The 15,575-nt window shown below is 31.6% G+C and overlaps 2 protein-coding genes across 2 annotated transcripts; one reads left to right on the top strand and one right to left on the bottom strand.

Annotated features, from left to right (window-relative positions):
* Positions 1-22: 22 nt before the first annotated feature.
* Positions 23-757, bottom strand: LOC120138121 (uncharacterized protein At5g65660-like). Its single transcript, XM_039153710.1, has 2 exons — positions 381-757; positions 23-273 (listed from the first exon to the last, which is right to left on the bottom strand). Exons 1-2 carry the CDS (start codon positions 606-608, stop codon positions 97-99), a joined length of 405 nt encoding a protein of 134 aa, XP_039009641.1. The 5' UTR covers positions 609-757; the 3' UTR covers positions 23-96.
* Positions 758-12,150: 11,393 nt separating this feature from the next.
* On the top strand, positions 12,151-14,582 carry LOC120138052 (auxin-responsive protein IAA9-like). The gene is made up of 5 exons (XM_039153661.1): positions 12,151-12,851; positions 12,956-13,179; positions 13,304-13,445; positions 13,996-14,057; positions 14,378-14,582. Exons 1-5 carry the CDS (start codon positions 12,217-12,219, stop codon positions 14,413-14,415), a joined length of 1,101 nt encoding a protein of 366 aa, XP_039009592.1. The 5' UTR covers positions 12,151-12,216; the 3' UTR covers positions 14,416-14,582.
* Positions 14,583-15,575: the final 993 nt, after the last annotated feature.

The raw sequence follows: 15,575 nt of genomic DNA, 5'->3' as shown, positions 1-15,575 counted from the left end.
TAAATTTTCCGACCCATCCCAATCCTTTTTTTCTTTTACTGATGAAAAACTCGGACGGAAAATTAATCTAAATGGTCCAATATGTACAATCAATCGTCAAGTTGCCAATCCGAAAGGTACCGGGAAACGCGGCAGCTTGGGCGGCTTCTCAACTTCTACTTCGACCTTTTCTTGCCGTGGAGGTTGACATGGACATGGTAATGCTATGAACTTTGGGATCCGGTCTCCCGGCATTAATACAGGCAAGCTTTGGCTTTGGTTTTGCTTCAGATCCTGAAATACAGTAGCACAAACTAAGCTTAAGGCTCAATTCTCAACTCAGTTTTCTGTTTTTTTTTTTTTGAAAGATTGTGTGTGTGTGAGAGAGAGAGAGATTTTACAGTGAAATCAGGCTTGGGTTTGGAGGGAGAAGCTTCAATGTCGGCGTCAGGATGGGCACCATCGGCGAAAGATCGGCGGAGTGACCTGAGTTTGTCCCAGTGGCAGCAGCAGGAGAAGATGCCACTCAAGCTGAAAATGATGATCAAGAGGAGAGCTGTGCCAAGAGGGAAGCCGAGGGACGGTCGAGAGGTATGCACTTGGGGTGGTGAAACAAACTGATTCTCCATCGCATAGACTCCTCTTCACCGATGATGAATTAGCGCGCCTGTCTGATGCTGCCGTTGCTCCCTTTCTCATAAGTAAGGGAAAAAAGACAAAGAAAACAGTGGCAAAGATCCCGCAAAACGAGAATATACGAAAGAATAATTGGTGGAAGTGTTAATAGGCCGAAGGAAATTTGAGGACGCAAGTGAAAAGGGAGAGGGGGTTTTTTATTAAAAAAAGGGGATGGTGTGTACAGTGTACGTCACCAATAATAGTACAATGTGGAAAGGTGCACCGGCAAATGTCCTTGCTGTTCGGACATAGGAGGATTTTAGTGGGTCCCAATGTTGCGTGCTAGCATGATCCAAGCCGTTGATATTTGTGATACGTAATAAAAGAATTATGATTATTTTTTAAGAATTTAAATTCCAACACAATAATTGTTAAAGTGTGAATGTTAAATGTTAAAAGATTGAGAAATATTTTTAAATATATATTATCTTATATTTATTTCATATTAATTATAAAAAATGAAAAAAATGATATTTTTTTCCTTTTTTCGCAATCGTAATATAATATCGGGTTAATATCTTTTAATAATCTATTAATTATAAATATAATTTTAAGTCTATTTTTTTAAGTCTATTTTAAAAATATATATTTACTTTATCTAATGAATTCTCTCAATAAATACAATTTGAATTTGTTATAATACTTGGATCAGGTCTTGGTCTCCCTCTTTTAATACTTTTGCTTTTTGATAAAGGGAAACCGCTTACAAGCGACCATATTCTATGGACGGCAGCCACCTACTTCTGTCTCAAGCATATGTTGTAAGGATTCGTTCCAACCTTTGCAACTGCTATCGTGTCTTAACTCACAGCAAATTCCCTAAAACTTCACAGAAAAAATGTGGAATATGGTTAGACAGAGAATTGTACTTTGTCGATATACCCTCGTGTAAATCAAAGGTCGAAAAGGGAGCTGGGTTTCTACAACAACAACCTGTGGGTATTTGATGTTTGGCCTCTTGAAGTTGTTAAAGGGCAAAATCATAAACAAACCCAAAAAGCAAGAAAAATCAAGCAGAACCAATTAATCAGGGCCATATCAATTGTTTAAGACTTGAGAGGCATGCATAATTCTGTTCATATGAATGATTAAGAGATGTCGTGGGGCTATGAAATCTTTATATAGAAGAAATGTCGTGTAGTAAGATAGATTTTTCAACTCTCTTTTGACTTCCCTACCCACAAAAATATACAGAAGCCCTCGTTTTTCTGCACAATGGGGGCCGTTTTTCGAAAGTTGGTTTAATAGTTTGAAATCACTTGTTTGCATCATCCTTTAACTCCTTAAATGTTTGAATAATTCAAGTGTACAGTACCCAGCATAGGAAATGTTGATAGCCATCTCTACCTATTGTGAAAATGGGACCATCAGTCTTCTTGTCAGTTTCGTACACAAACAAATTACACTCAGATAGTCAAGACTTTCATAGATCTTCTATTTTCAATTATGCTTTTTCCATCTATGGATGACGTATCATGCGACCTGCAGAACAGGAATAATATTTTATACTAGAAATTAAACTTTTTAAAATTTTAAAAATGGCTTGAATTTATAAAAACATATAAGTTTTTATTACCAACCTTTCATGTGCAAGCATTCCTTAAAATACACAATTTTTGAAAATATTTGAAGTGTTTTGTGCACGTGTTTAAATCCAAAGAATTCTGATAACTTAATTCTGAGACGAATAACAGCATTAGCCATTGGGTAGCAGGTGGTAGTTACTAGTAAGTACATCTTAGTCAGCATTACATCAACTGGAGATTGAATGCATTGCTACTGGCTTCCTGAAGCTTCAACAATGTAGTTAAAATATCACGTCGAACTTAGTACAACTTATCAATCTAGTAAATTACCTTTTAAATAATGGATTTTAGTTGGATTTCATAATTTGGACATGCTTGTTTATATCGTTTGTGTTATAATTATTGAATACGTCGGTCTAATATTTTAGAAAATGATGCTCGTATGTTTGAATTAATAGAAGCATCAAATTCTTTTATCGCTAGAAAGATGACAAAATTATCTAGTTTTGTTTTTAAATGTTTTCATTGAGGGGCTCAAGTGGAGACGATGACTGAACCCAGGACAAAGCACAAAAGCACCATAACAAGCAAAATATTTTTTTTGAAAAAATAGGGTAAATTATCTGTTTATTTAGTCATATTTTTTATTATTTTATTTCTATTATGGTCATCAATTATTATCTTTTAAAAAATAATATCTAATTTCACTAATCCGTTAGAGAAGAGGCATTGCACCTAATCTCTTGGCTAAGGATTTGTTTATCTAAATGTCACTAAAGATTATATCTAACTTATATTACCAAAACAAAATTAATGGTTTTTGTAGCATCTTAGATTTGAACATGAGACCTTTAGGACTAAAAACTATACTTTTACCCATTCAAACGAACTAAGAACTTGTAAACATTCTACAAGAATATATATTTTATATATGTAACTGTAAAATCATTTCTTTTATAAAAGAGAATACTAAGCCTACAAACGAAACGACCGTTCGGTGGGAAGTTCATTTATTTATTAAACGAAAGAATATGAACAAGATATTGTATTCGTTTAATTAAATGAACGAACATAAACAGATAGCTGGCTCGTTCATTTACGTTCATGAACATTCGATAATATGTTCGTTTATTTTCATTCACTTACGTTCATTTATGTTCGTTCGTCTATGTTCGTTCATTTATGTTTAGCTCAATCTCTCTAGACCCATTTAAAATATTTAGGCCTAAAATTTTTTAATTCGATGCCCATTAATATTTAAAAATTCAATTAATTTTAAATACAAATAAAAAACCTAAAATAATTAAATACAAATTAACTATGAAGTTACAATTTATACTAATGAATTTTATGTAATTATTGTTGTTGTAATATACTAATGAAGTATATTAAATGAATAATTAAAAATGTGATAATATTATAATTTTATTTATGAATTTTTTATCATCATTGAATGAAATAATTATTTTTTATGATAAACTATACCATTGACCACCTAATTATTCAGCTCTTTTACTTTTGTCATTGATCTTTTAATTTTGTCAATCAGACCATCTAACTATTTAATTATTGTCAAATAAGCCACTAATCATTAAGAATGGACGTAAATATTGACGTGGTAGTTAAAAGAATTGACATAATTATACATTTAGTCCTTAATATTTATATGTTCTCTCAATTTGGTCATAATTTAAATTTAATTTAATAAATTAATCATTCAATTAGGATCTAACATGTGTCAGCATAGGATCATGACACGTGTCATTAGTGACTCGTGGCAATGCATGATTGGAGGATATTTTTATTAATCTTAATTTATTTAATTAAATATTTTTAATAGTACCCCAACCACTACAACAAAGGTCCCCATTTTAAACAAATTGTATTTATCGTTTAAAAGCTTGCTAATAGTAAAAGAAAATAGAAGTAAAAAAAATTAGAAATACCTATATATATATATATATATATATATTAAATTGTAATTAATAGAATATTTACAATAAAAATAAATTTAAGATTTTTATATTTAAACAAAATTTAATATTTTATATTTTAAAAATAAATTTAATATTTATAGCTATATTAAATTTACTATTTATAATAATGTTTTAAATTTTAAAATTTGCACGTATCATCATCTAATTGTTATTAAAATATAAAAATCTTAAATTTAATAATATTAAAAATATTATAAAAATATTAAATCTGAGATTTAAAATTATATTTTTATATTTTAAGATTTATATGTATCATCATCAAATTCATTCTTTTCTTTGTATTAGACTGATAAGGGTGTAGTTAAGTATAAACTCTTTTGATACGGTGGATCAAGGCAATATTTTGTCAAAGATAACTCTCAATCATTTGATATTGAACGCTCTCACCCCTAACATTTATGATGTTCGAACTTGATACCTCAAAGCAGTGATGAAACTTGGTGATAGAGTTTGGGGACAATTTAAAATTATTAAAAAAATCAGAGGTTTAAATTGATTTTTTTTAAATCCAGAGTTTGGCTGAACTTAGTTGTAATCTACTTTAATGCAAATTATTGTAAGATTAATTAATTAAACCACTCTTTAACATATAATGGGCTCTTCAACTTGATAGAGTTATGGACTTATGAGCTCGAGATGGGCCAGTGAAACTGGATGCTACATTTTACTTGTTCACCCAATTAACCTTACAAATGTGCAGGTGTGGGCCTAAATTGTCGCAGCTAACTAAATTATAATTATATCCAGTTAATGTATAAGAGTGGGACAAAATCAATTTAAGTATAGTTTAATAACTATTTTGTGTACTTGTCAAAAACTTATTCTAACAAATTAAATAAAACTAACATTACGGAGAGATGCGACATTCCTTGATTACATATAGCCCTCTTTGCTGACGATATCACTTGCACTCTGTAGTAATTTGATATTTTTATCTAAAGTAATATTTTAATTATATTATTATAGAATATAAATTTTAAATAAAAATAAAATTATTAAGCGATATTAATGATTAAAAAGGTTTTTTATTTATTTTAAGTTTGAACAGTTACGTATATAGAATGTGTGTTGTAAACGATTAAGAAAGATTATAGATATATATTATCTTCTAATCACCTAAATTACTTCTAAAAAAATAAACCGTATTTTATCTTTCAAAATAATCAACTTTATACATTAAATTTTAAATTTTTTATTATATGTTGATACCAAAATTTATTTATTTTTCTCATATTATATTAAAACTTTTTATTCACATTGATGCATAAATTTATTAATTTTTCATATTATGCAAGTTATCCAATTTTAGTTTCTAAACTTTTATATTAATTTTAAACGAAATTTATTTTTTATTTTTAATACAAATAATAAAATAGTTTTAAACATTATAATGCGTGAAATATTAGAAAATAATTTTTATTTAATTTAATAATTCAATCTTAATATAATTATAAAATAAAATATTAATACATTATTTTCATGGTATTTTTCCCGATATATCACCTATACCTTATATATTTCCCTGTCAGACACCGTTTAGACTATTTTTCCCGATCTAATACCTTTGTAGTGAGGCGTGCCCCTTACAACGCGCTTTACGGTGATATGGCGCCACGTGGGGTTAGGCGCACGCCCTGCAGTGTGTCTTATGTTCACATGGACATACATGCCTAAAGCGCAGCTCCTGGGGCGCGCCTTACGCCACGTATTGCTATAGTGCGAGGCAAGGGACACACTTTTCAATTATCACATGCTCAATTATCAGACATGCATAATATAAGGCGCGGTCCATAATTTACCCGAACTTCTCGGCTTTATAGCATCCTCTCTCGGCTATAAATTTTAACTTCATCATCAGAGGCGTCCTCGCTCAACTCCTGAAAATTGGCATATAACCAATTTAACGGTATTCGACCACCGTTAAAACTTTCTGGGACACATCCTAGATACTCCCGGGACAAAGCAGTCCATGAACCGTGCGCCATCCCCGATATCACATCTCTATCCACCGGAAGCCCCAGGTGCATAGAAACATCCTTAAGTGTAATCGTGCACTCTCTGCACGAAAGATGGAATGTGTGGGTCTCCGGTCTCTACCGCTCCACTAAGATATCAATAAAGTATGGTTCTATCTTACAGTGACCCTCATATCTACCTATGTGACCGAATCCAGCCTCTACTAAATACGGCAAGACACGACTAGGTATCACTAACTTAAGGTTCATAATAAAAGGATCTAATACACGGTTCCTCTCCTAAAATTAAATGATTACAAAAATTAATTTTTAAACTAATAATCATACATTAAATAAATAAATAAACAAATTATTACCAATAATTTAAATTAAATTAAAACATTAAAATGTTATCGCATCAGCAAAATGTCACGATATATGATTTTCATCTAAGCGAAATAAACCGCCTTCCATTTTATATCATCAAAAATAATTAACTAAATAAAATATTTAAAAAATTAAATACTTAAATAAATTAAAAATAAATTATTAAATATAATAAAATATACCTTAAACAATTATAAGGGATTATAAGAGTATTTAAGAGAAGTTGAGAGGATTTGGTGTGATGAAAGAGATTGAGAATGAGGTATTTATAGGGAGGGGTGGGGGTGTGAACGGTTGGGGTAGATGAGTAATTAAACCTAAGGCGAACCACAGGGACGCGCCTTTTTTATGCGTGTCAGATTTAAATGTAAAGCGCGACCCTTGCCCCACGTAATATCCTTATGTGGCGTCAAATCAACGTAAAGCGCTTCAGAGGGCGCGTCTTACCCTACGTGATGTCAGATCAACGTAAAATGCGCTGCAAGGGCGCGTCTTACTACAAAGACTGTTAGATAAAAAAAAATAATTTGAAAGATGTCTGACATAAAAATATATAAGGTATAGGTGTTATTTCAAGAAAAAACGTCTATTTCATAAAAATGTTAAATATTTACATTAAAATAGTTTGAATAGAGGGTGGGGATAATGATGGAAAACACGAAAGTATGTAGAAAAGAAAGAAGTTTGGTTATAGGTTGTCAGCAACCAGCAAACCAGACTTCAAAATGCCGCTTTCTTGTCCCCACATTTCTTCTCCCTGTTTTCTTCTGTCCCCTTCTCTTTTCCTTTTCCACATTTACCCCTCTCTTGCTATTCTTTTCATCCCATTTTTTTATTTTACTATTGTTTCACAAAACAATCTTTTTAATATTTAGCGCAATACAAAGAGATTAGTCAAACCTATTTTGGGACGAAGCATTAACTAATAGTATCAAGTTAAAATACATCCTTCTATTATATGATATTATTTTAATAAAAGCCGCTAGTATTATTAAAAAATAAAAATATTTAAAATTATAATAAGAGTTTATAATTATTATAGTAAACTAAATACATAATTTAAAAGTAGTCACTTTAGATCATATAAGGACCATACATAGAAAAAATTAAAAACTCAACCAAAAGACTTGAATAAAAATATATATGAAAAAACTGATTGCATTGGCAAACGAACCACAAAAAGAAATTAATATATTGAAATATCACCGAGAACTACAGATCAGAGCAGAGCGTCGTAATAAACTATCTAAAAACACAAAAAACGTGACACAGAGACAGAGATAAATATGTCACAAAGACAAAGATAAATGTGCAACACAAGAATATATAAACGTGTAACACATATATAATTATTCTTATTAAAAAATAAAAGAAAAAAGAACCGACAATCGACAACCAACATCAAAGTTGATGATACCATCGGTTAAAAAAATCAAAGAAGAAAAAAATGATCTGATCTATGAAAAACGATATAACTCAGAAAAAAAAGGAAGATAAAGAGAGAGCAACTAAGAAAAGGGTGAGCTACTAGGGTTTCCTTCTATTATATGATATTTGTTTGTCTTAATTAAAAAATAAATTAATTTATTAAAAGAAGATGTAACAACTAATAAATTGATATAATAAAAAATTAATTATTAAATTTTACAGATTTTATAGTTTAATGTTAGTTTTTAAAAAGTAACTCTCAATATTTTTAAAAAATATATTAATTTAATAAAAAATGTGGGCAGATTTTTGGGTTGCTTCCAGCTTTTAAGGCCGTCTGTCTATAGTGCTGTGTGCTTTTTCTTCCCCATTGCCGTGCTTTTTCTTCCCCATTGCCGTGCTTTTTCTTCCCCATTGCCGTTGATACTAGTGGTAAGAAAGTTGAGAACACAGATAATAATAATAATAATAATAATAATAATAATAATAATAATAATAATAATAATAATAATAATAAATTTCTTGCACCCTTGTCTTTAATTATTGGCAAAAGAATTTGACTTGAATACAAATTTGAATAAAATACCTAAAATCTAAAGTTCAAATTTGAAATTAACGGTTGGGTCAGTTTTTAATTAATTAATCAAGGCATGGATCCTTAAAGCAAAAACAAACAAAAAGGAAAAGCCTCTAAAACAATGGCAAAGAAGGAAACCCAGGAGTAAATTGAAGTAAGTTTAAAATGTTAATTATTTTCTAGATATAAAGTTAAATTATAACAATGTCGATGGTTAATCTAAATTGTGCTAATTTTAATAATTGTTATAATATCTTACGTTTAGGGGTGTTCAAATAATCGAATTAATTCGGTTAACCGACCGAACCGAATTAGTTTAGTTAATTCGGTTCGGTTACCGAATTAGTTCGGTCGGTTAATGGTTAAGAAAATTTTTAGAATTCGGCTAACTGTTAATTCGGTTCGAATTCGGTTAATTAACCGAATTAACCGAAATTAAATATTAAATATTAAATATATTATATATAACATATGGGTTCATCCCAAACCATTTAAAACCCAATTAATAATTTAAGATCCAATAAATTTTAAACCTAAATCAATATTAATTAATTAAAAAATATATATAAATTTTTTATTTTATAATTATATATTATTTAAATTAATTGTAAACTATTTTTTTAATTAAAAAATATTATATATATTATATATAACATTTGGGCTAAACCCAAACAATTTAAAACTCAATTAATAATTTAAGATCCAATAACTTTTAAATCTAAATCAATATTAATTAATTAAAAATTTATCTGAAATTTTTATTTTATAATTATATATTATTTAAATTAATTATAAACTTTTTTTGAATTAAAAACATTTAATTTTTTTATAAATTAGAAATTTTTTAAAAAAAATTCGGTTAATTCGAAAATTAACCGAATTAACCGAAATTAATTCGGTTCGGTTAATATGTTTGAAAAAAAGTTCGGTTCGGTTAACGGTTAAAGAAAAAAAAAGTTCGGTTAATTCGGTTAAGGGTAGTTCGGTTCGGTCGGCCACCGTTTTAACCGAATGAACACCCCTACTTACGTTAACTTTTTTTTTTGGTTTTCCAACCGGTTCCAAGGCTTTGCCTTAATTAATCCGGATCGACCCGCGTCGCATATCTGATTTTGATGGGTGAGTCTCCCAGCAGAGATTTTCTGTATATACAAGGACTCGAACCTGGGGCTTTGCTTAAACGAAATTAAGATGCTTACCACTTGAATCAGCTCATGTTGATTCTTATGTTAACTTTTTTAATGTTAAAAGACTAATTTATTTATTTTAAAATTAAATTATTATTTTACAATTTCTTATAGCCAGAAGACTAAAAAATGTTCTATAAAGATTAATTATTTTAACCTAATATTCGTTTTTCGAATTTTTGACATCTAATATTATATTTGAGTAAATTACGCGTTTAATATTTAAACTATTAATTTAGTCCATTTTAATACTTACAATTTTATTTTTTTCAAAAATCATACCTAAAGTTTTGTTTTTGTTTTATTTTAGTATCAAATTCAAAATTTAACGTTAAATTTTAATAAAAATTGAAAGTTTAGTTATTAAAATGGACTAAAACTAATAGTTTGAGTATTAAACGCGTTAAGTGTTTAAAGACAAGATACTGAAATGAAATGAAAATTAAACGTTTAGATACTAAAACGAACAAAACTAATAATTCAAATACTAAATGCGTAATTTACCCCTGATATTTTTAATCATAATTTTTTTAATATATGTTATCATCTTAATATCTAATGAATAATGACACTGGGTAGTGGGTACTTGGAAAAAAGGTACGTCTAAGACCTATTATTAAACAACTTAATGGGATAAGCAAGCGGGCAAGGCCGAAGGCAACGGAATCTACCAAAATTGCAAATCGTATTAAGCTAAACTTTGTATTTTTGCATTATTTTAATCTCAATTATCGAATTTTAATGAAAAGAGACAAGGCACAATTATTATAAAAAAACTGGTTTAATTCGGCAGTTTAATTGATTGAACCCTTACTTGTGTCGCTCCACAATCCAAAATTTATCATATTTCTAAAGACAATAAATAATAATTGATTATATATAATTTTTATTCAAGTTATATCATAAAATAATTACTTATTTTTCTTTAAAAACTTAATCACATAACAAAATTGAATTATATATAATGTAATCTCGAGACATTAAACTTCTCATACTTGGCTTAATTAATCATTCTTGAAGTACATATACTCTACAGTTAAATTAATACGAAATGTTTTGTACAATAATTAATTGCTATAAGGGTAGATTTGATACTTCACGCCTCCACAGTCACTGAACCGGCGAAAGCACATCAGAACCCATCTTTCTATAATATACCACCTGTAATGTAATTACGACAGACTGACTTTCAAAAATCGCACGGTCCCGATTCCCCAACTTGTAAGCACCCTCAACCGTTGGATCGGATACCCTGCTCCGTATAAACGATCTTGTCTTTAGATTAAAAAGTCGTTCCTTTTTTATTTTTGTGTTTATTTTCGGTTTTACCCTTTTTGAGTTCCCCGGTGAAATAGCTTTTGTTTTTTCGCTTATTGAAAGGATCTTAAGCTCTCTTTGTTTTTCTGCTTTTCATTTCTTCTGCATTTTCTTTGGCAGTATTCGAAAGCAGCAACCGATCTTCTTCTCTTCCTTGCCTTCTCTTTTTTTTCCCAACAGGTAAGAGTTTTTCTGTTTTTTTTTTCGTTTTTTGTGTCTGGACTAGTCTTTTTTTTTCTTTGTTTTCAATTTGCCCCTTCTTCTTTTCAATATATATTTTTTGATTCTAGCTTATCCGTGTGTTTCTGTTTGATTGCCGTGAAAACAGAGGAACAAGGAAGAAGAAAAGTTTGCTTTTCCCCCCTTTTTCCTTTTATCTTTTCTTTGGTTTCTCCATCATTTTTTTCCGGTTCAGCTTATTATTCAGGAAAATGGAAATTTCAACACTCTTGAAAATATTAAATGCATGAGATAGTTAAAACTTTAGTTGACCATTCGTTTTTCCCTCTTTCTTAATTTTTTTTAGGAACTAAAAAAAGGCTTTAGCTTAACGTTTTCATCCTTAAAAAAAATTAACTTTATCTTTCTGGGAAACCTAGTGGAAGATAACGCCAAGAAGAGTTGATTTTTTTAATAATGTTCTTTGTAATGTTTGGCTCAGGATTTTGCCTTGCTGTTTTTCTTAAATAACGGTATTGTTATTACTTTCCACATTTTAAGAGGTCTCTGTTGAAGTTGATAATCTACTTGGATTTTGTTTTCCATTGTCATGCAATTTAGTTTGTAGATTGGTTGAATGCAGATTAGCAGGCTTACACTTTTTTTCTTGAGCTTGAACAAATGAAAACTTTAATTAGCTTTGATCGTTAGCTTTAAAAATGAAAAAAATTAACAAATTCTGGAAGCTGGGATTGATTAAGAAAATGGATATGTGGATTTCATAGATGCTGTTATTGGTTTAGAAACTGCTGATGCATGGTGATTTTTCACCATATTGATCTACTTGACAATTTAGTTTATATATCTTTGTAAGTAGATTCTGATCTGTTGTACTTCGTAGTGGCTTCGAATCTATTGCTTATTTAATTCGGCTTAAAGGTGTTGTTCTTGGACGAGCAGAAAACCTGATTTGTAATTCTTTCATTATGGAGTAAAAGAGGCTGTCTTGAGAAGTTTTAAGTTCTGATGTCTCCAACGCTGCTGGGCGTGGAGGAGGGAGGGCAAAGTAATGTTCCTTCTCCCTCTGTTGAGTGCATCTCCCAGAATGACCTGGGTTTAAAGGAGATAAATTATCTGGGATTGTCAGATTGCTCTTCAGTTAACATCTCTGGTGTCTCAAGCTTGCCAGAGGGTAGCAGTAATAATCTTAATTTAAAGGCGACAGAGCTTAGGCTTGGTCTTCCTGGATCTCAATCTCCTGAGAGAGATGCCGATCTTTGCTTGCTGAACTCGGGTAAATTTGATGAGAGGACACTTTTTCCTTTACTTCCTTCTAAAGATGGAATCTGCTCTTCGTCACAGAAAAGTGCTGTTACTGGATACAAAAGGGGGTTCTACGACACCATGGATGGGTTCTCCCGGGTGAAAGACTCTCTATGCACTGAAAAAGATTGGATGTTTTGTGAAGCTGGTTCAGAATCTCAGCCCGTGGGACATGGTGAATGTCCTGTTAATTCAGGGGTTAAAGTGATGTCAGCAAGATCTTCTGGAGTTAAAGAATCTGTAAAGAAAGATGGGTCTGCAAATGTGAAAGCCACCAATGTAGCCAACCTTAAGCAAACCGGCGTTTCTAACCACAACGGTGGTGCACCTGCTGCCAAGTAAGATTGCTTGAGAAAGGACTCTTAATCTTTGGTCGGGATGCATGGAATTATGTAATGACCATTTTTATTTGATTGTTATTGTGATATATTATCCTTGACAGGGCACAGGTTGTTGGCTGGCCACCAGTAAGATCATTCAGGACCAAAACGCTGGCCACTTCTAAGAACAGTGATGAAGTTGATGGAAAACTTGGTCCAGGTGCTCTTTTTGTCAAGGTCAGTATGAATGGGGCTCCTTATTTGAGGAAGGTAGATTTGAGAACTTATTCAACTTATAGGGAGCTGTCTTCTGCACTTGAGAAGATGTTCAGTTGCTTTACGCTTGGTAAGCTACTACTGCACTCTTTGCCTTGTAGGCAATGTCATGTACTTATTGGTGCAACGAATGTTCTTACTGTATTGTTAATGTTTAGCATAGATCTGGTGACCGCATTTTGTTATGATTTCAGGTCCATGTGGGTCTCATCGAGCTCCTGGGAAGGAAATCTCCAGTGAGAGCAAGTGGAAGGATCTTTCACATGGATCAGAATATGTGCTAACATATGAAGATAAAGATGGTGACTGGATGCTTGTTGGGGATGTTCCATGGGAGTAAGTTTCATTCACTGAAAGTTACTGTTTTCCTTGATGTTTTCTTTTGAAATCGTAATTCACGTCAAAAGTTTTTTTGAGTATCTTTTATAGATTGAATCTCTTTAATTTCAGTAATGTTTAACATAGATTCAAATGACAGTATACATGTGATTACATTGTATGCATGTTTATATATTATGATTACTTATCTAGGCAAGCACTTTAACTCTCCTATTTCCTGCCAATGTGAATAGAAGTAACCGCTTGGTTAGGTCATAAATTCATAATATGGTTTTTAAGAATAGTGGTTGAGACCATTTTTTTCCCTTTTCCACAATATGGCACAATGAGAATAATTTTATAGCTAATAGTTTGGAGCCTTTCATTCGATAAAAAAAGGTTGAACATGATGATAGCTTGTTGTTTTAACTTTTAACGGTCTTGATTTCGGTCGCACTTGTTTCTTCTAAATTGAATTGCTCCATAATAAAACTTTAACTGCTGTTTGATTGAGATACCGCACTGAGTTTACCTTCACTCCCCTGAACTGTGGTTTGGTTTCGTCCAGGATGTTTACTGAAACGTGCAAGAGGCTGAAAATTATGAAGAGTACTGATGCAATCGGATTAGGTAAGTAGTAATTTTTTATTATTTGAAAATGGATAAACTATTTTGCATGATCTGTTTATTCATCACTTCATTGTGGAAACCGGGTGTATGCATTGCACGTTCAATTTTCATTAGTGTGATTTCATGTAATAGATTTCTTATCATCATGGCCAAAGCTAAGTCCGCTTGCCCCCGCTGGATTACTTATCATTTATATTTCTTCGTATCGGCCTCGTCTTCATTGGATACTCGTCTTCATTGGCTTGTAATAGTTTAAATTTTTTGTGAATTGTAGACGGACAAAGTCTTAGGCTAATGTGAAGTGTATTTTCTGTCTACAGCACAAAGAGCAACAGAGAAATGCAAGATTGATGAGTAACTAGAGAGAGATTCAATTGTTGATTTCCTTATGCCAAATCAAAGCAAAAGTACCTAAATATGAAGGTTGTGATAATCAAAAGCCAAAAATTACATGCTAAAAGATCATATGATATAAAACCATCTCTTCTATGTGAGTCCACCAAGGATCAGTTTACTTTTATGTTATTATAGCAAAGCTTACGATGATTGTTAAAAGTGTTCTAAGAACATTACCGATTATGGATATTCTATTCCGTACAATGTGTGCCCGATCTTATAATCACCCCGATTTTTCTTTAATCTCATTGCCTCCATAAATGCATTGTTTTTTTTAACCCATTGTAGTCAATGGGTTACTTCAAATGTAAATTTCTTCTTTTCCCAATTTGGTTCATCCCGGAAGCATTGGGCTAAAGAATGAGAGGATCCCAAACTCTACCAAAACAACACCATCTTGATGACACAAAGGACAACCTGTGATTAAATCAACAAATGCTGTAAGAGAAAACGACATGTCAGAAGCGTACGAGCAAGGGGCCTAATCGATAGTGCATGTCGTTGCTGGTGGAGACAGGAATTCAACCAATCCTAGAAAAACGGGAATAATAATAATAATAATTAGCAAGTTCAATTCAAATGGATTTGCGTTGAACCGCTAAAACAAGATGACTTCATTCCCGATTATAATTGGCTCAGCAGTTTGTTGCTTTGTTTTAGGTAAAAATGCATTTAAGCAGGTGTGCAGGCTGAGGGAAGGCTAAGGCTACAGGGTATAATAGAGTCGCGTCGCCTAAGCTGGGCTGTGGTCAGGTCAGCTACGCCTATGAGTCGGATCTTATCAATGTGGCTGTTGGAAAGCATCAGCTTATTAAATAAATGATGCAGTCAACCAACACAGAGGAGTTATTACGATTGGATTATAATATAGCTTTGCAAATAAAAAACAACCGTTCAAGGAAACAACGTCGTCATCCGGCAAACTACTCTAAGCCGTTGCAACAACAAGTTCTCCCTATGCCGGAAAACTCCACGTGGCACTACCATAATAATTTGGACCCTCCTTGGCAACAATTCCCCCCCCCCGCCCATTATTTTTCCCCCTAAATTGTTTCATCATGAGAATTTTACAAAATGATTTGACACATGAAAAAAATTTAAATTTTCAACACATTGTAGTAT

Source organism: Hibiscus syriacus, unplaced genomic scaffold, assembly GCF_006381635.1.
Source record: "Hibiscus syriacus cultivar Baekdansim isolate YM2019G1 unplaced genomic scaffold, ASM638163v2 tig00110678_pilon, whole genome shotgun sequence".
Lineage (NCBI taxonomy): Eukaryota > Viridiplantae > Streptophyta > Magnoliopsida > Malvales > Malvaceae > Hibiscus > Hibiscus syriacus.
The sequence above is the reverse complement of the archived record's forward strand: the minus strand, read 5'-3'. Positions and strand labels throughout refer to the sequence as shown.